The sequence below is a fragment of the Vipera ursinii genome (genome assembly GCF_947247035.1).
Source record: "Vipera ursinii genome assembly, chromosome: 1".
NCBI lineage: Eukaryota > Metazoa > Chordata > Lepidosauria > Squamata > Viperidae > Vipera > Vipera ursinii.
Genome location: NC_139512.1, coordinates 352,372,351 through 352,398,075, shown reverse-complemented (window position 1 = coordinate 352,398,075; position 25,725 = coordinate 352,372,351). Strand labels below are relative to the sequence as shown.

The 25,725-nt window shown below is 44.2% G+C and overlaps 1 protein-coding gene across 1 annotated transcript; it reads right to left on the bottom strand.

The window, feature by feature from the left end:
- Positions 1-368: 368 nt before the first annotated feature.
- On the bottom strand, positions 369-24,852 carry CA4 (carbonic anhydrase 4; the record flags this gene model as incomplete). Its single annotated transcript, XM_083350236.1, has 7 exons — positions 369-560; positions 3,348-3,511; positions 4,059-4,122; positions 5,930-6,019; positions 7,684-7,841; positions 8,594-8,764; positions 24,759-24,852. 7 exons carry the CDS (start codon positions 24,850-24,852, stop codon positions 369-371), a joined length of 933 nt encoding a protein of 310 aa, XP_083206362.1.
- Positions 24,853-25,725: the final 873 nt, after the last annotated feature.

Sequence of the window (25,725 nt, the reverse complement as noted above, 5' to 3'; positions counted from 1 at the left end):
GAGGAAGGAGAATCTGATTGACTTTCTATCTACTCCAACAGAGATTTATTATTGGAAAGTAGAAACCGGGTGAGAATAATATTCCAGGTTCGGTCGCTTAAAATTATTGTGAAGAAGCCTGCACCATTCGCTTTGGATGGTTTTCCCGTATTTCTTTCGGCCTTTTGCATGAGAACAATTCATGCATGGTAAATGGGATCCACTTCATGCAGAAGAACGTTGTCTGAAAATAAGTTTCCGCCGTGAAATCCTGGCTGTCTCGGGAAAGAGGTTCCAGGTTGCGGCTGTGAGGCGTCCAAGGGCTGACGTCTTTCCAGAGGAGGCCAGGCCGTTCAGTGCCATGGGTTCAAAGGATCCCGGCCGACTGGTCACGGGATCCACGCGAAGGCCAGGTACGCAGCAGCTGGGACCAGCAAGAGCGCGTTCCTCGGAGGCAAGAGGAGATTTGAGTTCGATTTTTCCACAATTCGGGCACCTAGAGGCTGAATAGGTCGAAAATTGTCCACCATCGGAAGTGTCTTCGCACTGTCAAAATAGACCTTTTCCCAGAATTCTTGGATCTATGAACCAATAAGACAGCAAAGTATTAATTTTCTATCTTTCCAAGGAATGCAGCTGCTTGAAAGTCAACATAGATAGAGAAGCTTCTGTTGATTGAATAATAAGGCACCAAAATATTAATATCTCTTCCTTCCTCTCTCCCTCCCTCCCTCCCTCCCTCCCTCCTTCCTTCCTTCTGCCTTTGTCCCTCCTCCCTCCCTCCCTCCTCTCCTTCCTTTCCCCCTCCCTCCCTCCCTTCCTTCATTCTCCCTTCTTCCCTCTCCCCCCTTCCTTCCTTTCTCTTTCCTTTGTCCCTGCTTCCTCCCTCTCTCCTCACCTTTCTTCCCCCCTCCCTCCCTTCTCTCCCTCCCTTGTTCCTTCCTTCCTTCCTTCCTTCCTTCCTTCCTTCCTTCCTTCCTTCCTTCCTTCCTTCCTTCCTTCCTCCTCCCTCCCTCCTTCCTCCCTCCCTCCCTTCCTTTCTTTCCTTCCCCTTTCCGTTCTCTTCTCCATTCTTTCCCCCGTCTTTCACACATACGCACATTCCCTTCCTCTTCCTTCCTTCCTTCCTTCCTTCCTCCCTCCCTCCCTCCCTCCCTTCCTTTCTTTCCTTCCCCTTTCCATTCCCTTCTCTATTCTTTCCCCCTTCTTTCACACATACGCTCATTCCCTTCCTCTTCCTTCCTTCCTTCCTTCCTTCCTTCCTTCCTTCCTTCCTTCCTTCCTTCCTTCCCCTTTCCATTCCCTTCTCCATTCTTCCCCCCTCTCTTTCACACATATGCTCATTCCCTTCCCCTTCCTTCCTTCCTTCCTTCCTTCCTTCCTTCCTTCCTTCCTTCCTTCCCCTTTCCATTCCCTTCTCCATTCTTTCCCCCCTCTCTTTCACACATATGCTCATTCCCTTCCCCTTCCTTTCTTTCTTCCTTCCTTCCTTCCTTCCTTCCTTCCTTCCTTCCTTCCTTCCTTCATTCCTTCCTTCCTTCCCCTTTCCATTCCCTTCTCCATTCTTCCCCCACTCTCTTTCACACATACGCTCATTCCCTTCCTCTTCTTTCCTTCCTTCCTTCCTTCCTTCCTTCCTTCCTTCCTTCCTTCCTTCCTTCCTTCCCCTTTCCATTCCCTTCTCCATTCTTCCCCCCTCTCTTTCACACATACGCTCATTCCCTTCCTCTTCCTTCCTTCCTTCCTGTTCTCTGCCGGCGTTCAAGGAGGTTCACAACATTGCCAAACCCACCCCGTGGCCAAGAGCTACTAACACAGCAGCAAAAACAGAGCAGCGAAAAGCTACCGACACGAAAGCTAACCCACAGCTGAAAACCCGAGACTCCTGGCGTCTGCAGAAAGGGCAAACAGATCCCTAAAACAACATTGCCCCATCAGGATGAGCCCACCTCAGCTGCCCGTGCATTGTGCAACCCCACGCAGATGCAAAAAAAGGGGCAGAACCTATGACGCAACCATGCAACCAGAGGCCTGCTCATAACTGCACCCCACTGCTTTATTGGGCCCTTTTTAACGCTTTGAGGACCCCCCAGCTTCGGCCAATTCCAAAGAAAGGCAGTGCCAAAGAATGTTCAAACTATCGCACCATTGCACTCATTTCACAGGCTAGTAAAGTTATGCTTAAAATTCTACAAGCTAGACTCCAGCAGTTAGAAAGCTAGGGAGTTCCAGAAAAACATCTACTTCTGCTTCATTGACTATGCTAAAGCCTTTGATTGTGTAGATCATAACAAACTGTGGCAAGTCCTTAAAGAGATGGGCATACCAGACCATCTTATTTGTCTCTTGAGAAACCTATATGTGGGCCAAGAAGCAACAGTGAGAACTGGACACGGAACCACTGATTGGTTCAAAATTGGGAAAGGAGTCCGGCAAGGCTGTATACTGTCGCCTTGCCTATTTAACTTATATGCAGAGCACATCATGAGAAAGGCAGGGCTAGATGAATCAAAAGTTGGAATTAAGATTGCCGGAAGAAACATCAACAACCTAAAATATGCAGATGATACCACTCTAATGGCAGAAAGTGAAGAGGAACTAAAGAGCCTCTTGTTGCGAGTGAAGAAGGAGAGTGCAAAAGTTGGGTTGAAACTAAACATTAAGAAAACCAAGATCATGGCATCCGGCCCTCTCAATTCCTGGCAAATAGATGGGGAAGAAATGGAGGTAGTGACAGATTTTATTTTCCTGGGCTCCAAGATCACTGCAGACGGGGACTGCAGCCAAGAAATTAAAAGACGCTTGCTCCTGGGGAGGAAAGCCATGGCAAATCTAGACAGCACACTAAAAAGCAGAGACATCACCCTGTCAACAAAAGTGCGTATAGTCAAGGCTATGGTCTTCCCAGTTGCAATGTATGGCAGTGAAAGCTGGACCATAAGAAAGACTGAGCGCCAAAGAATTGAAGCCTTTGAACTATGGTGCTGGAGAAGACTCCTGCGAGTCCCTTGGACTGCAAGGCGATCAAACCGGTCAGTCCTAGAGGAGATCAACCCTGACTGCTCTTTAGAAGGCCAGATCCTGAAGCTGAAACTCAAATACTTTGGCCACCTAATGAGAAGGAAGGACTCACTGGAGAAGAGCCTCATGCTGGGAAAGGTTGAGGGCAAGAGAAGAATGGGACGACAGAGAATGAGGTGGCTGGATGGAGTCACTGAAGCAGGAGGCGTCAGCTTCAATGGACTCCAGAAGATGGAAGAGGACAGGAAGGCCTGGAGGAACGTTGTCCATAGGGTCGCGATGGGTCGGACATGACTTCGCAGCTAACAACAACTGCTTCGGCCATGTCTTAGCCTCACTTCTCCTACCTGCTCCCACCCAAGTTCAATGGGTTCTTCAAACAAGGTCCAGACCACATCCTCACTGCAGCCAGGGGTGGTCAGAGATCCCGTGTAGCGATAGAAGCTGGCGAGATCCTTCTCGTCCGGGATCAGGGATTCCAGGCGCACAGCTGGAATCTCCACTTTCTTCCCTGAATGAACGATGGAGAGAGTTATTTGCATCTCAGATATTATGTGAGTTACAGGCCGTCCTTCGCTTACAACAGTTTGTTTAGAGACCGTGTTTGAAGTTACAAAAGCACTGGGGGGGAAAAGCGACTTACGACCGTTTTTCACCCTTGCGACCAACGCAACATCCCCGGGGTCCCATGTTCAAAATTCAGAGGCTTGGCAACTGACTCATATTTATGGCGGTTGCCGTGTCCCCGGGTTCACGTGATCCCCTTTTGCGACCTTCCGACAAGCAAAGTCAGCGGGGAAGACCCCGATTCACTTAACAGCCGTGTTACTAACTTAACAACTGCAGTGATTCACTTGACGAGTGTGGCGAGAAAGGGCGTAAAACGGGGCGAAACTCACTTCATTGTTTTGCTCAGCAAGAGAATTTTTTTTTAAAAAAATGGTAAGCTGTTCAGAATCTTATTTGGAGCTTATTTGGCCTCAAAAATCCAATGAATTAATTATTCAAATTATTGAATGGAGTTAAGTTCTTACTCACGTTAGGTCTCATCTCCTTACCTTTGGCACCGATCTTTTCCAAATTTGAAATGAGCGATTCATAGTTTGGGTTCTTTTGGCCAGCCTGTAACAGAGCAAAACATATTAAGAACTGAACTCAGTCTTGCATCCTTCTGAAGTCAGTAAAATGAGGAGCCAGACAGTTGGGGGTTCATATGTTCTCTAAACCGCTTTGAGGGGGCTGTAAAAGAACCACGAAGCAGTACGTAAGTCTAAGTGCTATTATTTGCTCCTTGAAGCAAGTACAAAAAAAGAGGGTGTCCGTTTAAGAAAAGCTGTCGCTCCTTCTTTCCTTCTTTTCTTCTTTCCTCCCCTCCCCCTCCTCTCCCTTCCTTCCTTCCTTCTTTCTCCCGCCCTACCTCCCTCACGTCCATCCTTCCTCCCTCCCTCCCTCCCTCCCTTCCTTCCTTCCCTCCCTCCCTCCCTCTTTCCCTCCCTCGCATCCATCCATCCATCCATCCCCTTCCTTCCTTTCCTCCCCCTCCCCCTCCCTTCCTTCCTTCCTTTCCTCCCCTTCCTTTCCCTTCCTTCCTTCTCTCCCTCCCTCCCTCTTTCCCTCTCTCCCTCGCATCCATCCATCCATCCCCTTCCTTCCTTTCCTCCCCCTCCCCCTCTCTCCCTCTCTCCCTCTCTCCCTCTCTCTCTCCCTTCCTTCCTTCCTTCCTTCCTTCCTTCCTTCCTTCCTTCCTTCCTTCCTTCCTTCTTTCCCTCCCCTCTCTCTTTCCCTTCCTTCCTTCTCTCCCTTCCTCCCTCTTTCCCTCTCTCCCTCGCATCCATCCTTCCATCCCCTTCCTTCCTTTCCTCCCCCTCCCCCTCTCTCCCTCTCCCTTCCTTCCTTCCTTCCTTCCTTCCTTCCTTCCTTCCTTCCTTCCTTCCTTCCTTCCTTCCTTTCTTCCTTCCTTCCTTCTTTCCCTCCCCTCTCTCTTTCCCTTCCTTCCTTCTCTCCCTCCCTCCCTCTTTCCCTCTCTCCCTCGCATCCATCCTTCCATCCCCTTCCTTCCTTTCCTCCCCCTCCCCCTCTCTCCCTTCCTTCCTTCCTTCCTTCCTTCTTTCCCTCCCCTCTCTCTTTCCCTTCCTTCCTTCTCTCCCTCCCTCCCTCTTTCCCTCTCTCCTTCGCATCCATCCTTCCACCCCCTTCCTTCCTTCCTTTCCTCCCCCTCCCCCTCCCCTTCTCTCCCTTCTCTCCCTTCCTTCCTTCCTTCCTTCCTTCCTTCCTTCCTTCCTTCCTCCCCTCCCTCTCTCTTTCCCTTCCTTCCTTCTCTCCCTCCCTCCCTCTTTCCCTCCCTCCCTCGCATCCATCCATCCATCCATCCACCCATCCCCTTCCTCCTTCCCTCCCTCCCTCTCTCTTTCTATATCCTGCTCTCCTTTCCCCCTCCCCTATGAGAACACAGCGGAAAAATAGCTGTTAAGCTTGGCAAGAAAGAGGAGCCAAAGTATCCGGTTGTCCCAGGAGAAAGGACTCTGTTGTAACAGTGCTTCAAACCTTGACAACTCTGAGCTGTGTGGACTTCAACTCCCAGAATTCATTACCTGGCTAGGCAATTCCGGGTGTTGAAGTTCTCATAGCTCAAAATTGCCAAGGCTGAGCAACTCTGCTCTGGAAGGAGAAAGCTGAAGTTGATTTGAAGGGTGGGGGTCTCATCCACCACAGGGGTCTCTAAAGAGGTCTGGCCAAGATATATAGATGCAACCTGCCCTATATAGGAGGACAGCTCAGTAAAACACGATGGGTGAGGATTATGGGCCTCGTGCTTCAACACAACTGGAAGGCACTGGATCAGACTGATCCAGGTGCATCTGTTCTAAGTCTTTAAGTGTGGTTTTTTTTTAAAAAAAAAAATACAATGGAACTCAAATCTATTCCATACCTTTATAAAAAAACCCAGCACTGCTACGCCTTTTCCTTTTCTCGCTGACTCCAGGTCCTTAAATTCCTCCTTAATGTGGACAATATGAAGCTGTAAGAAAGTCACAGGCTGGTTTGACTCAAGACCCTTTATTACTCAAGTCACAGCGGGTTAAACAACACATTTACTAATAAAGGGGAATATTTGTAAATCAGGGTTGACATGAGGTTTCCTTGGAGCTCTCCAAGCAGACGTTTCATGACCCAAATTGGGTAACTAGGTGCAGAATAAAAGCAGGATCACTTGTTCTCTTTTTCAAATCTCTTCTCCTACTGTTATATACCCAAGTTGGCATAATTGATGATACTCCTGGGGGGACTTTCCATGCAAATCATCTATAACATGGTTTTCAGTATGGCAACATAAACAGGGAAGATTATTTATTGTCTCTTGTTCCTTTCTTCCTCCCTGACTTTTTATAGTTTAGGTAGAATCAGTAGGGACGCGGTGGCTCAGTGGGTTAGGACGCTGAGCTTGTCGATCAGAAGGTTAGCAGTTGGCGGGTCGAATCCCGAGTGCCGCGTAACAGAGTGAGCGCCTGTTACTCGTCCCAGCTTCTGCCAACCTAGCAGTTCGAAAGCACGTAAAAATGCAAGTAGAAAAATAGGGACCACTACGGTGGGAAGGTAACGGCGTTCCGTGCGCCTTTGGCATCTAGTCATGCCAGCCACATGACCACGGAGACGTCCTCGGACAAAGGCTGGCTCTTCGGGTTTGAAACGGAGATAAGCACCAGCCCCTACAGTCGGAAACGACTAGCACGCATGTGCGGGGGAACCTTTACCTTTAGAATATATAGGTAGAATACATAGCATAACATATAAAATAACATAACATATAAAATAACATAACATATAACATAACATATAACATAGCACAACATATAACAAATAGTTATGTATAGTGTAGTATTATAATGACTATAATACTACACTATAATCACATTGTAATATAATAAATGTGTAATAGTATAGATTAGTATAGTATTGTAATATAATAAATATAACATAATATAATAAAATATAGCATAACATAATATATATCATAAAAATATAATAATATGATATGATATATGACATGACATAACTAACATAACACATAACAAATAGTATAGTATAGCATAGTATAGTGCAGTGTAGTGTAGTATTATAATGTACTGTAATATAATAAATATATAATAGTAGAGTAGAATAGAGTATAGTATAGTATTGTAATACAATAAATATAATAAAAATATAGCATAACATATAACAACATAATATATATCATAAAAATATAATATGATATATGACATGACATAACTAACATAGCATATAACATAAAATATAACATAACAAATATTATAGTATAGCATAGTATAGTGCAGTGTAGTGTAGTATTGTAATGTACTGAAATATAATAAATATATAATAGTAGAGTATAGTGGAGTATAGTAGAGTATTGTAATATAATAAATATAACATAATATAATAAAAATATAGCATAACATATAACATAACAATATAGTAATATGAGATGACATGATGTAACCTAACGTGATGTCAGCTGCCTTAACAACCGTCTTGTTTAGCAATGGAAAATTCCGGTCCCTATTGTAGTCGTAAGTTGAGAACTACCTGTAATTATATTTTGCCAATTCTATATATATTTTTAAAAGGAATGTTTCTGATGCCAGAGTTTGGAGATGAATATTTCCAAACGCTTTTTTTTTTTACCTCCATGGGGTATCTCTCCCCATCAATGCTGTGTTCGGATCCGGGGCTCAGAGTCTTCTCCACTTTGCTTCCCCAGTGAAAGTGAAACTGCACCGCCTTGAACCTGCCACTCAGGCCCCCCAACTCCACCTTCCTAGTGGGGTCCAGGTGGACGACAACTGCCAAAAGAGAAAAATAAATAAATTTAAATATTAATGGGAAACTAAAAATTGGGAAAAACTAATTAGGACTTTGATAGTCTATAACAGACATGTCAAACACAAGGCCCGGGGGCCGGATCCGGCCCGCGAAGTGGTTTCATGTGGCCCGCGAAGCCATCCTGTAAACAGTGAGGGAACGGCCCCCACTGCCTTGGCCCTGGCCCAGAGACCCTCCTTCTGCCAGAGACCCTCAGATCTGTCCCACTCCTGCCCAGGCCCCCATAGGCACCCTTGATGTGAATGATGTAGAGCTGGCCACGCCCACCCAGTAGGCCATATGCACTCTAGCCACGCCCACCCACTAGGCCACGCCCACCCTGGCCATACCCACCCGGCCCCCTGAGGGCAAGCGCAATGCTGATGCGGCCCTCAATGAAACTGAGTTTGACACCCCTGGTCTATAAAGATTGAATGTTAAAATAACCAGGATATGTTTAAACTAAAAAATATTTAATAATAATAATAATAATAATAATAATAATAATAATAATAATAATAATAATAATAATAATGATATAATAATAATAATAATAATAATAATAATAATAATAATAATAATAATAATAATAATAATAATAATAATAATAATAAAAATAAATTTTTCTTTTAAATTATAATTTAATGTAATTTTTCCATGCACGTAGTCTCCCATTGTGAGGACTACCTTACTTGTCTTTGTTACATCATCCTGAGTTATTCCTGCTTCTCACCTGTGTGTCCATTGTTTTCCAAGCTCCACTTGCGGTCGGACTTCACATTGTAGTTTATAAAATTAAATGCTTTCAGAGACTCATTGTAGGTTACTTCCTGGGTGCGAATATTGACTGGAGACTGTTTGTTTTTCCAACATTCTGGGTATAGCTTTCCCCATGAGCGAGGCTCTGCGGGAGGGAGAGAGAAAAAGGCTTCAGAATGGGACAGAAATTGGATCGAGAGCAATATAACCATGATTTCTACAAACTATGACTTACAAAGTTGAGGTCTTTAGGACCTCCTGGACTACAAGCTGGAAGAAGGCTAAAACACTGTAAAAAAAGGCACTGTGAAATCAGAATAGCAGAGTTGGAGGTGACCTTGGAGGTCATCTAGACCAACCCCTTGCTCAGGCAGGAAACCCTATACCAGGGGTCGGCAACCTGGGCTCTTTTATGAGTCGTGGACTTCAACTCCCAGAATTCCTGAGCCAACGTGGCTCAGTATGGAAACCTCTCCATTTCTCCTCAGAGTGGCTGGCTCAGGAATTCTGGGAGCTGAAGTCCACGAGTCATAAAAGAGCCCAGGTTGCCTACCCCTGCCCTATACCATTTCAGACAAATGGCTGTCCAGGCTGTTCTTAAAAGCCTCCAATGATGGAGCACCCACAACTTCTGGAGGCAGGTTGTTCCACTGGTTAATTGTTCTCACTGTCAGGAAATTTCTCCTTAGTTCTAGGTTGCTTCTCTCCTTGATTAGCTTCATTCATTTCAAACCCATGTTATAACAATAAAATCATCCTAATCATCAAAAGCTAAAAGCAAAGTGTTGGGTTTTTTTTTCAGGTTCAACCACCAAGTCCAGAAGTGGTTTCCAAGCAGAGACAGAACTACTGTAAATACAGGTAATCCTCGACTTACGGCAGTTCGCTTAGTGACCGTTCAAAGTTACGACGGCACGGTCATGGTTCCGATAAATGAGACAGTTCGAACAAAATGCAAGCATTATTTATCTAAAAAGTCTTAATAATGAAATGAAACATCGGCACTCATAGAGGGATGCTAGAATCTGAAATCTCCTCCCCACAAACCCATTGTAACACACACACAATCCCTGCCCTTATCTACATGTCATAAATCACATTATCCAATTAGTTTTACCTATAAGATTTCACTTCCCATTCTGTACGGGGGCTTTTCTAAACTTCTCACAACATCCAGGTAATAATAATAATAATAATAATAATAATAATAATAATAATAATAATAATAATAATAAGAATAAGAAGAAGAAGAAGAAGAAGAAGAAGAAGAAGAAGAAGAAGAAGAAGAAGAAGAAGAAGAAGAAGAAGAAGAAGAAGAAGAAGAAGTTGGAAGGGACCTTGGATGTCATCTAGTCCAACCCCCTGCTCAGGCAGGAAACCCTATACCATTTCAGACAAATGGCTGTCCAGTCTCTTCTTCAAAACCTCCAGTGTTGGAGCATTCACCACTTCTGGAGGCAGGCTGTTCCACTGGTTAATTGTTCTGACTGTCAGGAAGTTTCTCCTTAGTTCTAGGTTGCTTCTCTCCTTGACTAGTTTCCATCCGTTGCTTCTTGTCCTGCTTTCAGGTGCTTTGGAGAATAGCTTGACTCCCTCTTCTTTGGGGCAGGCCCTGAGATATTGGATCACTGCTATCATGTCACCCCTCACCCTTCTCTTCGTTAAACTACACATACCCAATTCCAGCAACCGTTCCCTATATGTTTTAGCCTCCAGTCCCCCAATCATCTTGGTTGCTCTTCTCTGTACCCTTTATTTCCTCTCCCGTAAACGAAGCAATTAAAGTAACAGGCTGTCTCTTATATTGTCAGTGCAAAAACATGTCAATGTTTGCAGCATTGACAGGCACTGGGAAAAGTGACTTATGACCGTTTTTCACACTTATGACCTTTCCAGTATCGGTCAGGTGATCAAAATTCAGATGTTAGGCAATAGGTTCATATTTATGACGGTCGCGGTGTCCTCGGGGTCATGTGGCCCCCTTTTGCCTGCTTCTGATGGGGAAAGCCGGATTCACTTTACGACCGTGTGACTCAGTTAACAATTGCAGCGATTCACTTAACAACTGTGGCAAGAAAGGTCGCAACCTGGGGCAAAACTCACTTAACTGATGTCTCACTTAGCAACATGAACTTTGGGCTGAACTGTGGTCGTAAGTCGAGGACTCCCTGTAAATCTTTAGTTAAAACAATTTCGTCATCTCCTATCTATTTTCCGTTCCTTAGCTCAAACTAGCCATGACTCTAATAGATATTCTTCCTAGGAGCATTAGAGGTGATCCTTGATTTAGAGCCATTCATTTAGTGACTGTTGAAAGCTACAATGGCACTGAAAAAACGGACTTATGATCAGTTTTCATCCTTACAACCGTTGCAACATTCCCATGGTCACATAATCAAAATTTTAAAAAATGGGCAACTGGCACGTATTTATGACAGTTGCACTATCCCGGGCTCTTGTGATGAAAAGAGAAGAGAAGAGAAGAGAAGAGAAGAGAAGAGAAGAGAAGAGAAGAGAAGAGAAGAGAAGAGAAGAGAAGAGAAGAGAAGAGAAGAGAAGAGGAAGGGACCTTGGAGGTCTTCTAGTCCAGCCCCATGCTCAAGCAGTAGAACCTATACCATCTCAGACAAGTCATGTCAAACTGCCAGGCATGTCAAACTGCCGGCCAGTGGGCCAGATGCATCATACTGACTTTTTCCCCATTGCCAGCAACGGGGAAAAAGTTGCAATACGTCACGTGACATCACGTGATGTTGCAAGTTTGACATGCCTGGTCTAGCCTCTTCTTAAAGACCTCCAGTGATGGAGCGCCCACGATTTCTGGAGGCAAGCTGTTCCTCTGGTTAATTGTCCTCACTGTCAGGAAGTTTCTCCTTAATTCCAGGTTGCTTCTCTCTTGGATCAGTTTCCATCCATTGTTTCTCGTCCTGCCCTCTGGTGCTTCGGAGAACAACCTGGTGATCACCCTGTGTAACTTTCCCAGCTGGGTTAGGACAAGCCAAGTCAATGGGGGGAAGCCAGATTTGCTTAACAACTGCATGATTCACTTAACAACCGCAGTGATTCTCTCAAACAACTGGGCCAAAAAAGATTGTAAAATGGGGCAAAAATCACTTAACAACTGACTCACTTAGCAACAGAACCTTTGGGCTCAGTTGTGGCCATAAACCGAGGATTACCTATACTTGAAACCTATCTTCTCTACTAGTTCCCCAACCCAGCTGCCTTAGGATTCCATCCAAACATAGGGCGGTGTGGTGGCTCAGTGGTTAAGACGCTGGGCTTGTCGGCTGGAAAGCCAGTAGCCCAGGTTTGAGAACTGATCGTCACGTGACAGGATGAGCTCCCATTACTGGCCTCAGCTCCTGCAAACCCAGTTTCAGATTCCAGCTTCCTTTGAGCAAGTATGAAAGCATGCAGATGTGAGTAGGTAAATAGGTACCACTAAGGCGGGAAGGTAACACCCTTCCATGACGTCATGCTGGCCACAAGACCAAAAAAATGTCTTCGGACAGCGCTGGCTCAATGGCCTTGAAACAGCAATGAACAGCGCCCCCTCTGGCCACAACTAGCAGAGTGAAATCCTTTACCTTTTACCTTATACAGGTAGTCCTCGACTTACGACCCACAATTGAGCCCAGAATTTATGTTGCTAAGTGAGAAATTTGCAAAGTGAGTTTGGCCCCATTCTTATGACTTTGTCTTGCCATGTTTGTTAAGTGAATCGCTGTAGTTGTTAAGTTAGTCACACGGTTGTTAAGTGAATCTGGCTTCCCCATCGACTTTGCTTGTCAGTCGTAAAAAAAAAAACACGATCACATGACCCCGGGACACTGCAGCCGTCATAAATATGAGTCAGTTGCCAAGCGTCTGAATTTCGATCACCTGACCCGGGGGATGCTGAAACGGTCGTTAAGTGTGAAAAAGTCACTTTTTTTCCAGTGCCGTTGTAACTTGGAATGGTCACTAAATGAACAGTCGTAAGTTGAAGGACGAGCTGTAGTCAGGCTGTTGGCAAAAAGCATGAATGAGACTTAACTTTGCAATCAGAGGGTCCTTTCAGGGCAAGACTGGAATGGCTGCACAGCAGCCCGGAAGCTCTTCAAGATTGCACTGTTTTTATTACCATTTGTTACCATCAGCATTTCTTTGCATAGCTTCCCATAATAGTGACTCCACATGAATTGCATTTCCCCACCCTTGGTTCATGTTTTACAGCACATTAAACAATTGCTTTTGAAAATTACCTGTGCAACCTGGGACTTTACACTGCTGAGAGGCGTAACACCAGCCTTCTGCAAAAGACAAATAGCTTTCATTAGTTTAATCATATTATTCCTAACATGAGTGATAGCAGAGAACAGTTATCATTTCCAAACTACCACATTTTAAAACAATGCATTAATTGATTTAGAATGCCATCATCCCTCCTAGGGATGCAAAAACTCACCCGATTTAGTTAAAAATAGAATAGCACAAATTAATTGAGGAAGCATCGAACTCAGGCAAAATAAGGCAATCCTGCAGAAAATCTCTGTGTGGGATTGCTGAGAGTCAACATTGATTTAATATCCTATAATCAATTAAGTTGCAAGCTTTTCTTCTATTATTACAGGAATCTGAAAAACTGTTTCCTTAAATACATGATCAGCAAACTGCCAAGTTTAAATAAATACCAGTGACTTTTAACCATAATCATAGCAGCTGAGGGAGGGGACTTTGCTCAGTTAAGAGAATGTTAATATATAAATATATATTTGCAAATATATAAACCAGGAAGGAACTAGGAAAGAAGATAAAGCATTCTGGACAATACTATCTGGTGTTGGATACAATAAGTGACCATAGCAGCTGGCCCACCCTGAATTCAAACAACTAAGCAAGTTTAACCTCAATGAAAAAACATCACAAAATCCTTGGGAAATTGCAAAACAACTTAGAAGGGGCAATGAGGAGTGATTAAATTATATCAGGGGTCTTCAAACTTGGCCCTTTCATGACTTGTGGACTTCAACTCCCAGAATTCCTCAGCCAACATGAGGGAACTATGGCCGCTTCATGACTTGTGGACTTCAACTCCCAGAATTCCTCAGCCAGGCACGCTGGCTGAGGAATTCTGGGAGTTGAAGTCCACAAGTCATAAAAGGGCCAAGTTTGAAGACCCCTGAATTATATTGTTGTTATAGAAATGGCTAGTAGAGGTAATTCTCGACTTACATAACAGTTTGTTTACTGACTGCTTGAAGTTACAATTGACACTGAAAAAAAGTGATTTATGACTGTTTTTCACCCTTATGACCATTGCAGCATCCCCATGGTCACATGATCAAAATTTAGAGACTTGTCAACTGACTCATATTTATGACCGTTGCAGGGTGTTGGGGTCATGTGATCCCCTTTTGCAACCATCTGACAAGCAAAGTCACTTAACAACTGTGGCAAGAAAGGTCGTAAAATGGGGCAAAACTCATTCAACAAACCTTTCACTTCGCAAAAGAAATTTTAGGGTCAATTATGGTCGTACGTCGAGGGCTACCTGTACATCTCCCAAAAAAACACACCTTTCTTCTTTGACTGGAAACAGTCCTTTTGTCTGTGCACACCTGTGTCTCTTGCTTGAGCAGGGGGCTGGACTAGATGACCTCCAAGGTCTCGTCCAATTATGTTATTCTATTCTATTCTATTCTATTCTATTCTATTCTATTCTATTCTATTCTATTCTATATTTTATTCTATTTTCTATTCTATTTTCTATATTCTATTCTATATTCTATTCTACTTTCTATATTCAATTCTATTCTATATTCTATTCTATTCTCTATATTCTATTCTATTCTATATTCTATTCCAGGGGTGTCAAACTCAATTTCATTGAGGGCCGCATCAGCATTGCGGTTGCCCTCAGGGGGCCGGGTGGGTGTGGCCTGGGTGGGCGTGGCCTACTGGGTGGGCTTGGCTAGAGTGTGTATGGCCTACTGGGTGGGCGTGGCCAGCTCTACATCATACGCATCAAGGGTGCCTATGGGGGCCTGGGCAGGAGTGGGACAGATCTGAGGGTCTCTGGCAGAAGGAGGGTCTCTGGGCCAGGGCCAAGGCAATGGGGGCCGTTCCCTCACTGTTTCCAGGATGGCTTTGCGGGCCGCATGAAACCACTTCGTGGGCCGGATCTGGCCCCTGGGCCTTGTGTTTGACATGTCTGTTCTATTCTATTCTATTCTGTTCTATTTTCTATTTTCTATTTTCTATTTTCTATTTTCTATTTTCTATTTTCTATATTTCTATTCTATTCTATTCTATTCTATTCTATTCTATTCTATTCTATTCTATTCTATTCTATTCTATTCTATTCTATTTTATATTCTATTCTATTTTCTATATTCTATTCTATTTTCTATATTCTATTCTATTCTATTATTCTATTCTAGTATATATTCTATGCTGTTCTGTTCTATTTTTTCTATTCTATTCTATTCTATTCTATTCTATTCTATTCTATTCTATTCTATTCTATTCTATTCTATTCTATTCTATTCTATTCTAGTCTAGTCTAGTCTATTCTTTTCTATTGTATATTCTATTCTGTTCTGTTCTGTTCTGTTCTGTTCTATTCTATTCTCCTGTGTGCAAATTCAGTGAATTATTGCAGTGTCTCCCTTCTGGAGATCATTAAAGCCAACAAGCAAAATCTTTTTCTCATCAGCAGAAATTCTGAAGTTCCCTTCCCCTCCTGAAGCCTCTTTTCCTGCTGTGTCAGCATTCAGGCAGGTGGGGTATCTAAGGTGAATGGAAGGAGTTTCTTTTCCAGAGCTTGTGAAATTCGAAAAGGTTTGAGGCTGATGTCAACTTGCTGCGGGCTGCAAATTTTAGTGGATTGCTGGGGGAAAAAATATTGACAAGGACAAATGTGTTTTTCACCCCTGCTGATAGGTCTTCAGTTCTAAAGCTTCCGAATCTACTCAGCTCAGAAAGGGGTATTTTTCAAACACGTCCCTTTGGTATGATGGAGCGTCCCATCAAGGGGGTTGGACTGGGAAGAATACAGAGTAACAGAGTTGGAGGGGACCTTGGAGGTCTTCTAGTCCAACCCCCTGCTCAAGCAGGAGACCCTATACATTTCAGACAAATGGCTGTCCAGTCTCTTCTTAAAAACTTCCAGTGTTGGAGCATTCACCACTTCTGGAGGCAGGTTGTTCCACTGGTTAATTGTTCTCACTGTCAGGAAGTTTCTCCTTAGTTCCAGGTTGCTTCCCTCCTTGATGAGTTTCCATCCGTTGCTTCTTGTCCTGCCCTCAGGCGCTTTGGAGAATAGCTTGACTCCCTCTTCTTTGGGGGCAGCCCCTGAGATACTGGAAGACTGTTATCATGTCACCCCTAATCCTTTTCATCAATCTAGACATACCCAATTCTTGAAACTGTTCTTCATAAATTTTAGCCTCTAGATCTTTTTTATCATCTTTATTGCTCTTCTCTGTAATCTTTCCAGAGACTCGATATCTTTTTTTGTATTGTGCTGTGTTGTGCTGTGTTGTGGTGATCAAAACAGGATGTAGCCAGCCTTTTACCCAGGGGCAAAGAGGCATGGTGGAGCAGTGGTTAGAGTGCAGTACTGCAGGCTACTTCTGCTGACTGCCAGCTGCCAGCAGTTCAGCAGTTCAAGTCTCACCAGCTCAAGGTTGACTCAGCCTTCCATCCTTCTGAGGACAGTAAAATGAGGTCCCGGGTTGTTGGGGGCAACTATGCTGACTCTATAAACTGTTTAGAGAGGGGCTGTAAAGCATTGTGAAGAGGTTATAAAAGTGTAAGTGCTATTTTGCTATCACAGGCTAGCTCCGCTCACTGCCAGCAGTTCGATTCTCACCGGGTCAAGGTTGACTCAGCCTTCCATCCTTCCGAGGTCGGTAAAATGAGGACCTTGATTGTTGGAGGCAAGAAGCTGATTCTGTAAATCACTTAAAGAGGGCTGTAAAGCACTGTGAAGTGGTATATAAGTCTAACTCTAAGTGCTATTACCATTGCTTGCTTCCATCCTTTCCTTCTTTCTCTAACTCCCTTTTCTCCTTCCCTCTTTCTTTTTTTCTCTCCCTCCCTTCTCTCCTTCCTTCTCTCCTTCCTTCCTTCCTTCCTTCCTTCCTTCCTTCCTTCCTTCCTTCCTTCCTTCCTTCCTTCCTTCCTTCCTTCCTTCCTTCCTTCCTTCTCATGGTGGCACAATGGTTAGAATGCAGAATTGCAGGCTGACTCTGCCCACCAACAGGAGTTCGATACCTGACCGGCTCAAAGTCGACTCAACCCTCCACCCTTCTGAGCTTGGTAAAATGAAGACCCAGGTTGTTGGGGGCCATAGGCTGACTCTGTAAACTGCTTACATAGGGCTGTAAAAGCACTGTGAAGCAGTATAAAAAGTTAAAAGGTAAAGGTTCCCCCGCACATGCGTGCTAGTCGTTTCTGACTCTAGGGGCCGGTGCTCATCTCCGTTTCAAAGCCGAAGAGCCAGCGCTTGTCCGAGGACGTCTCCATGGTCATGTGGCCGGCATGACTGGACGCCAAAGGCGCACGGAATGCTGTTACCTTCCCACCGTAGTGGTCCCTATTTTTCTACTTGCATTTTTACGTGCTTTCAAACTGCTAGGTTGGCAGAAGCTGGGACGAGTAACAGGCGCTCACTCTGTTACGCGGAACTCAGGATTCGACCCGCTAAACTGCCGACCTTCTGATCGACAAGCTCAGCATCCTAACCCACTGAGCCACCGCATAAGTATATAATTCTGGGAGTGGAAGTCCACCCATCCTGAAGCATGCCAGGTAAGGAATTCTGCAAGTTGAAACCCACACATCTTAAAGTTGGAAAGTTTGCTATTTGGAAATCACTTCTAGTCTGTTTGCTGGAGACAGAAAAAATATATATGAAAGTTTGACTTTGCAATTTGCTGATTAGATAAAGCCATTGTTATAGAAATACTAAGTACATTCCAGTAAAAAGTTGAGGCTGTACCTTACTGTTTTTATTCTACGGCATTGAAAAAAGTTGGAGGTTAACTATTTTTCCTTCTTCCCCCCCCCCTTTAACCCACACTTCTCTTTTCCCCTTTTTACCTTCCCCATTTCCCTGCTATCTTTATTTTCATTTGTATTTTATATCATGAACTGTGATAAAAATTGGAAGAAAAAAATGCTAAGTTTGAAACACACTGGTTTAAAAGAAAAGGGAGTAGTAATAGTAAGCAAACAAGATTTTGGGGGCCTTGTTCTGACACCCTCCCTTCTGAAAGTGAGAAGAGAGAAACTTTGTAATACGGGTACTGACGACCACAACTGAGCCCAAAATTTATGTTGCTAAGCGAGACAGTTACGAGTTTTGCCCCTTATTGCAACCCTTCTTGCCACAGTTGTTAAGTGAACCGCTGCAGTGGCTAAGTTAGCAACAGGGTTGTTAAGTGGATCTGGCTTCCCCCATTGACTTTGCTTGTCGGAAGGTCGCAAAAGGGGATCACGTGACCCCAGGATGCTGCCACCGTCATAAATATGAGTCATTTTCCAAGGCATCTGAATTTTTATCACATGACCACGGGGATGCTGTAACGGTTAAATGTGAAAAATGGTGATAAGTCACTTTTTAGTTTCATGACTTTTATTGTTTTGTCAATACATAAAATACAAAGAAAAATAAAAATGGGAAATTAAGGGACGGAAAAACATAGGGTGAAACAAAATGTAAGGTACAATGGAAAGAAGAAAAAAGCTTCTGACTCTTTTTAGCTCAGCACAAGATAACGACACTATACAGCATCAACTTTTTTACTTTTACCTATTAATGTGTAACTAGCCATTTCTATAACAACAAATCTATCTGATCGGCAAAACCAAAGCCAAATTTTATTCAGCAAAGGCACCAAATCCCAGAAGTGATAATCCAAATAAAAAAACATAATGAAATATATTCTCCACTTTGAATAAAGCGACCAGTTTAACAACCTCTGCTTTATCTTCCTTGCTGTGGAAATAATATAGACTTCCTCTTTGCACTTACTAATCTTTATAAACTATCAGCATTTATATCAACAAAATTCAAAACAAGCCTCAAGACAAGTCAATTTTTACACTGCCCTTGTAACTTCGGTCACTAAACCAATGGTTGTAAGACGAGGACGATCTGTAGTCCTCGTCTTACAACCACAAACTAACCCCAAGGTCATGGAGGGCAAGCACAAAAGGCATGGATTCCCACCTGCGGACTCTGTCCGTTCAGTTGGGACTATCTGTTCTTTGTTGTCAAACCGCAACAATGCCAGGAAACATCCCTGCCTTCCCCATTCCCACCCACCAGGGCTGTGTGCCCCTGTCAGCGTGTTCACGTGAACGTGGTAACAATGGAAGATCAAGTGGAATAACGAGACGTCTGGGCTGGCTTGTTGAGCGAACAGGATGAGGGATGATTTTACTCAGCCGTGCCAGATGGATAGGAGCCTTTGGCCAACAGCCATCAGCTGAGATGGATTTAAACAGGAACAAGACCATCTTCTGGAGTAAGTGAGAAACGTTATGTACGGCCTCCGACTCACATGGAATTGCGGGGTGGTTAGTGGTCTCTGAACTGGGTGGTTTTCTTTCAAGAAACCACTAAGCTCAGAAAGCTCCCAGGACCCCACAGTTCAACTAAAGTTCTACATTTAGGTAAGAAAAAACAAATGCACAGGTATAATATAGGTGGCAACTTGCTCAATAGTAGCAACTGTGAGAGGGATCTCGGAGTCCTAGTGGACAATCCCTTAAATAGGAGCCAGCCGTGTGCTGCAGCTGCCAAAAAAGCCAACACAGTCCTGGGCTGCATTAACAGAGGAATGGAATCAAGATCAGGTGATGTATTAATACCACTTTACAATGCCTTGGTAAGGCCACACTTGTAATACTGCATCCAATTTTGGTCACCACGATGTAAAAAAGATGTTGAGACTCTAGAAAGAGTACAGAGAAGAGCAACAAAGATGATTGGGGGACTGGAGGCTAAACATATAAGGAACGGCTGCTGGAATTGGGTATGTCTAGTTTAATGAAGAGAAGGACCTGGGGAGACATGATAACAGTGTTCCAATATCTCAGGGGCTGCCACAAAGAAGATGGAGTCAAGCTCTTCTCCAAAGCGCCCAAAGGCAGGGCAAGAAGCAACGGATAGAAACTAATCAAGGAGAGAAGCAACCTAGAACTAAGGAGAAATTTCCTGACGGTTAGAACAATCAGTCAGTGGAACAACCTGCCTCCAGAAGCGGTGAATGCTCCAACACTGGAGGTTTTTAAGAAGAGACTGGACAGCCATTTGTCTGAAATGGTATAGGGTTTCCTGCCTGAGCAGGGGGTTGGACTAGATGACCTCCAAGGTCCCTTCCAAATTTTTTATTATTATTATTATTATTATTATTATTATTATTATTATTATTATTATTATTATTATTATTATTATTATTAAACCTCGGACAGGAGGAAGAACACCGCTGGGCATGCAGGCAGGTGTCTTGCTCAGCTGTGGTTTGGGGGGCACTTTTTTCAGTGCCATTGTAATTTCGAACAGTCACTAAGCGAACTGTTGTAAGTTGAGGACTACCTGTACTTCATCGCTTTTTTCCTTTTTTTTTTGGTCATCAAGTTTTTGACAACTTGCTAGGCGACTGGTGGTACTCGGATGTTGCCATAACCTAAAAGTGGTACAATGGGGTTGAAAAGCCCTGATCTAGTCCAACCCCCTGCTCAGACAGGAAACCCTATACCATTTCAGACAAATGGTTGTCCTGTCTCTCCTTAAAAATTTCCAATAATGTTTGTCATGTATTGTCATGGGGTGCTTTCATAATAAAAGGGCTGCTGTCATCTTGACTATTTGGATCCCTTCCCATAAACCCTTCCCATGGTGAACAAAGGCCCTAAACCCAGGGCTTTTTTTCTCATAGAATGCTCAGAACGGCGTTCCAGCACCTTTTTTTTTGCAAAAAAAAAAAAAGCTCCCTCTATTGGCTTTAGGAGTAGGCAATTTTGGCTCTTTTTTATGACTCATGGACTTCAACTCCCAGAAATCCTGAGCCAGCCACGCTGAGGGGAAAGAGAGAGGTTTCCAAGCTGAGCCATGCTGGCACAGGAATTCTGGGAGTTGAAGTCCTTGAGTCATAAAAGAGCCAAGGTTGCCTACCCTGCACTAGAGGAGGACATTAAAATTATTTACAAGGTTACTTCTTTAGGAACTAAACTTTTAGAATCTAAAACAGCTAATTCAAAAAAGCCAACAGGAAAGAACCTCACATTTTTCATCTACTTCTGTCTTTTGGAAGGTAAAATTAGATAACAATATAGTCTATTTCCTAAGTTAACATCTCTGCAATGAAATCAATAAAGGTAACAGGAAAGAAATGAGAAACATTTTTCTCAATGTAATATGTGTAATTTAGCTGATGCTAGAAAAAAAATAGTATCTTTTGTACACTCTTGAAAACTATTTTGAATCTATAACCACCTATTACAACTGAATCACTTTAAATTAAACAATTCTTAAGAATGAAATATTCTTAATTTGGACTTTACTTTTACTGTTTGGACTGTTTTGAAAAATAGATTATTTAGAATCTAGTTAGGTTGCACTTCAGTCTTTAAATAATTAACCTAGTATATACATAACAGTATATGATGCTCTGAGCCGCAGGGGCGGGGGAGCAAAGGACAGGCGGCGACGCCATAGCAAGACACCGGCATCACTCCCAGTGACAGCGCCTCTGAGTTCTGGCACCTTTTATTTTTAGGAAAAAAGCACTGCCTAAACCTAATTTTAACCATAACTGTAACCGTAACCCTAACCCCACAGAAACCTCCCATGGTCCAGAAATGCCTGAAACCTACTTTTAACCCTAACCCGAACACTAACCAGAATCCTAACGCTAACAGTAACCCGAACAGTAACTGTTATGTACTGAGCTTTTGGGGGTTTAATCACGTGTGCTGCTGGAGAACTAACGGTTCTCCAGCAACCCAGACAGGATGTCTCCAGTCTTGGCAGCAGTTAACGTGGCGGGAATAATGGGTTCAATCTGATTGGTTGTTCAGAGCATGTGGACTATATATATATATGGTGCAACCAGGGCTTTTTTTCTCATAGAATGTTCAGAACGGAGTTCCAGCACCTTTTTTGGATGGAATCTTGTAGGGTAGGCAAGGCGGGTTGTATGACATGTGTGAGTTCCGGCACCCTTTTTATTTTACAAAAAAAGCACTGGTTGCAACGTACCCCAAAGCCTCAGTACAGTACAGGCTAAGTTACAATAAAGCTATGATTCTTCTGTACTCATCTGCCTGGCGTCTTTCCTGCTCTTCAGAACCCACAACACAACAGTAACCACAATCCTAACTGTTATGTATCCAGGTGAAGGGAACACAGACACACGTTCATAGCAGTCACCACCAGGGGGTGTTGGACTTTTGGCGGGAACCCAGTTTCGGCGGGAAACAGAGGTTCACAACCGATTGGCCGGCTGCTCACCTGGCCAGGTATAAAAGGAGGGCAGGTAACCCCTATTCCCCAGTACAGTCACTACCACCGAATAAAGATCTGCCATGCTGTACTCATCGTCTCGGCGTCTTTCCTGCTGCCCAGAACCCACTACACAATACTAACCCTAACACAAACCCTAACCAGAAAAACTAACCCAAACCCAAACACTAACCAGAACCCTAACCCTAACTGTATAACTGCATAACTGTGCCAGTCTAAATTTCTGCATTATGAGCTTTTCTCAAGTTTATGCTCAAAGTTAGGTCTTCATATAGACCAGACATGTCAAACATAAGGCCCGGGGGCCGGATCCGGCCTGCGAAGTGGTTTCATGTGACCCGTGAAGCCATCCTGGAAACAGAGAGGAAACGGCCCCCACTGCCTTGGCCCTGGCCCAGAGATCCTCCTTCTGCCAGAGACCCTCAGATCTGTCCCACTCCTGCCCAGGACCCCATAGGCACCCTTCAGGTGAACGTTGTAGGGCTGGCTATGCACACCCAGTAGGCCATACGCACTCTAGCCACGCCCACCCAGTAGGCCATACACACTCTAGCCATGCCCACCCAGTAGGCCACGCCCACCCTAGCCATACCCACCCGGCCCCTTGAGGGCAACCGCAATGCTGATGCGGCCCTCAATGAAATTGAGTTTGATACCCCTGATGTAGACCTAGTAGTAGAAATCTTCTGTGCAGCCATTCCTTACTGTTTGTCAACTTTGGCAGCTTGAAGAGGTGTGGAGTCCATACCTCTTCAAGTTGTCAAGGTTGGCCACCACTGTTCCACTGTATATATTTCAGTTCTTGCATCCTTGCACGTTCCAGTTCTGCAGATTTCCCCCCCCCCAGTTGGATTACAATTTGGGCTTTGAGATAAGGACCTCTGAACGGCCACTTGGAGCATCAAATGTTTATATAACAGCAAAGATCTGCACTCGGTTGCTTGCTGTGGAAGTCATCCCACAACATCTGATCCCCAAGAATATCCTAGAGACTCTAGGGAGTTCCCTCCCCCCCCCCCCCGTTTCCTTCCTCCTATTAACCTTGAGGGAACCATGGAAAGCCACAAGCCTTGAATTGCAGCTAGAGTCCCTATCCTGCCCTCAAACCATTTCCCCAGAATATCCTTTTTAACCTAGGTTCCTTCTCCAGAATACAATGAAAAGAGGCATGTTATTTAAATCAGGCACAAAGCCCACATGCAATTCCATCAGGGATTTGGCACAGGGTTAGAGGAGGAAAAAGGTCATTTATAAAACTCTTTTTTTAAATTAAAAAAAAACTTCAGTTTTTAAGTGCTTAATAATGCAAGCTGCATACACAAGAGCCCAAAGCTAATTCTGTGTTAGATTATCAGCTCTAAAGGAGGCCTGCATGTTTAGCTGGTTTAAACTGGTTTAAATTGGAGGAACTGGTTTCAACTGATTTCAGTGGGTGGGCTTTGTTTAAGCCGGTTTACATTTGAGGGGTATTGGTTTACCCTGGTTTAAATAAGGGATTACAGGGCCGTAAAAAGGGAGTTTTAAATTGGCAGAGTTGGTTTAAAATAGGCTGACTTCACATAACACTGTACATCATGATAAACCATGAACTGAATTGAATTATACATAGTCCTTGACTTACAACCAAAATTGAGATAGTTGTTAAGTGAGTTTTGCCCCATTTTAATGACCTTTCTTGCCTCAGTTGTTAAGTGGATCACTGCAGTTGTTAAGTTAGTAACACTGTTGTTAAATGAGTCTGGCTTCCCCACTGACTTTGCTCGTCAGAAAGTCACAAAACAGAAAGTCACATGACCTCAGGACATGGCAATCATCATAAATAATACATGCCAGTTGCCAAGCATCTGAAGTTTGATCATGTGATCTAGGTCATAAGTGTGAAAAATGGTCCTAAGTCACTTTTTTCAGTGCTGTAGTAATGTCAAATGGTCTCTTAATGAACGATTGTTAAGTTGAGGATTACCTGTAATATTTTGACTAGATTCACAGTAAGACATAACTTAAGCAATTTCCCCTTTGCAAGGTGCCACCAAGCCAAACAAAGCAAAATTAAAACATGAGATTTGTTGACTTTTCAATGAAAAGATATCAGCTGAAAGATATTCGGTCTTTATTCTTCTGTGCATCTGGCTGGGGAATTTTGGAAGTTGAAGTCCACCCATTTTAAACTTGCCAAGTTTGAAAATCACGGGGCAAAACAATATTCATCCATGACCTTCCCAGGGAACTTCCCACAAGCAAAGTCAATGGGGGAAGCCAGATTTGCTTAATGGCCATTGTTGTGTCCATAGTTATGGGAGCGGTTTCCCTTTCGGCGGGAAAACCTAGTGCAATCATTGGTTGTTACTTCCCGGCGGGAGATTCTGAGCCGGGGATTGGTTATGTTTGAAAGGAACCTAGTATATAAGGTAGGGTTCAACGGCTGCTAGCCAGTTGACCCATGTGTGTTCAATAAACGTTCTCTTGTTCTACCTCGCTGCCTCCGCTCGTCATTCCGGACTTAACAGTGGCGACGAAGGTGGGATCGACGGCGGAACAGCGAAGGAGCCACAGAAGCCAGCAGAGCAAAAAGCGGGAAATTTGAATCACAGTCAACCGAACTACTGCCGAGCCTGACTCACAGAATGGCGCAAGTCGGATCCCTGAAGGAGTTCGACCCGAATTACCCCGAAGACTGGGAGGAGTACGTCGGCCAAGTCGAGGGGGTACATGCTGGTCAACGGAATAACGGAGGACCCCCCCTACAACAGCATGGCTGCCTCGGCCGAAATAAACCTTGAGAGCCATGTGGACGGTGGGGAGGTGGACTACCAGTGGGAAGCCGATGATGCCGAGATCGCCCGAAGATTCGGGAAGATGGCGCCGAGACCACCTCGCACCGACGGACCCAACCAGGGTAGAAGACAGCAACCACCTGCGTTCCAACGACCCCAGAGGGACAGCCCAACCAAACCTCGAGACCCAGAAACGAAGTGCGGAAGCTGCGGCGGAAATCACCTCAGATCAACGTGCAGGTTCAGAAATGCCAAATGCCGAGGGTGCGGTAAAACGGGCCACATCCAGGCCATCTGCCGAAGCCGACCGCGCGACAACCGTCTCCACGAGCTCGACGCATGGGCCTCAGGTGAGGTAACCCCCGAACGGAGTGGCGGAGAGATCCCTAGACCTAAGGCACGCACTTCCAACCCGGGGGCAGGGGTGGGGGTCAACCACGTGGGAACCCCTAGATTAAGTCACACCCCGAGAATTAATCACATTTTGAGGCCTAAATTAAGAATAGAAGTCCAACTGCAAGGCGTCCCTTGCAAGATGGAAGTGGACTCTGGGTCCTCAATATCTATAATTTCAAGGGACACCCTTAGGTACATAGAAAACAGAAGCGGCCATAGAATTCCCCTTAAATCCACTAAACTACAATTAGCCGATTTCCAGAAAACACCTATAGAATTAGTGGGAGAGGCTACCATTAAAGTCAAATACAAGGGGTTTAGCGGACTATTAACTGTCCTAGTCACTGAGGGCCAGAGAACCAGCCTTGTAGGCCTTAACTGGTTCTCGGCCCTGGGCATCTGGGTTGGGGGAAT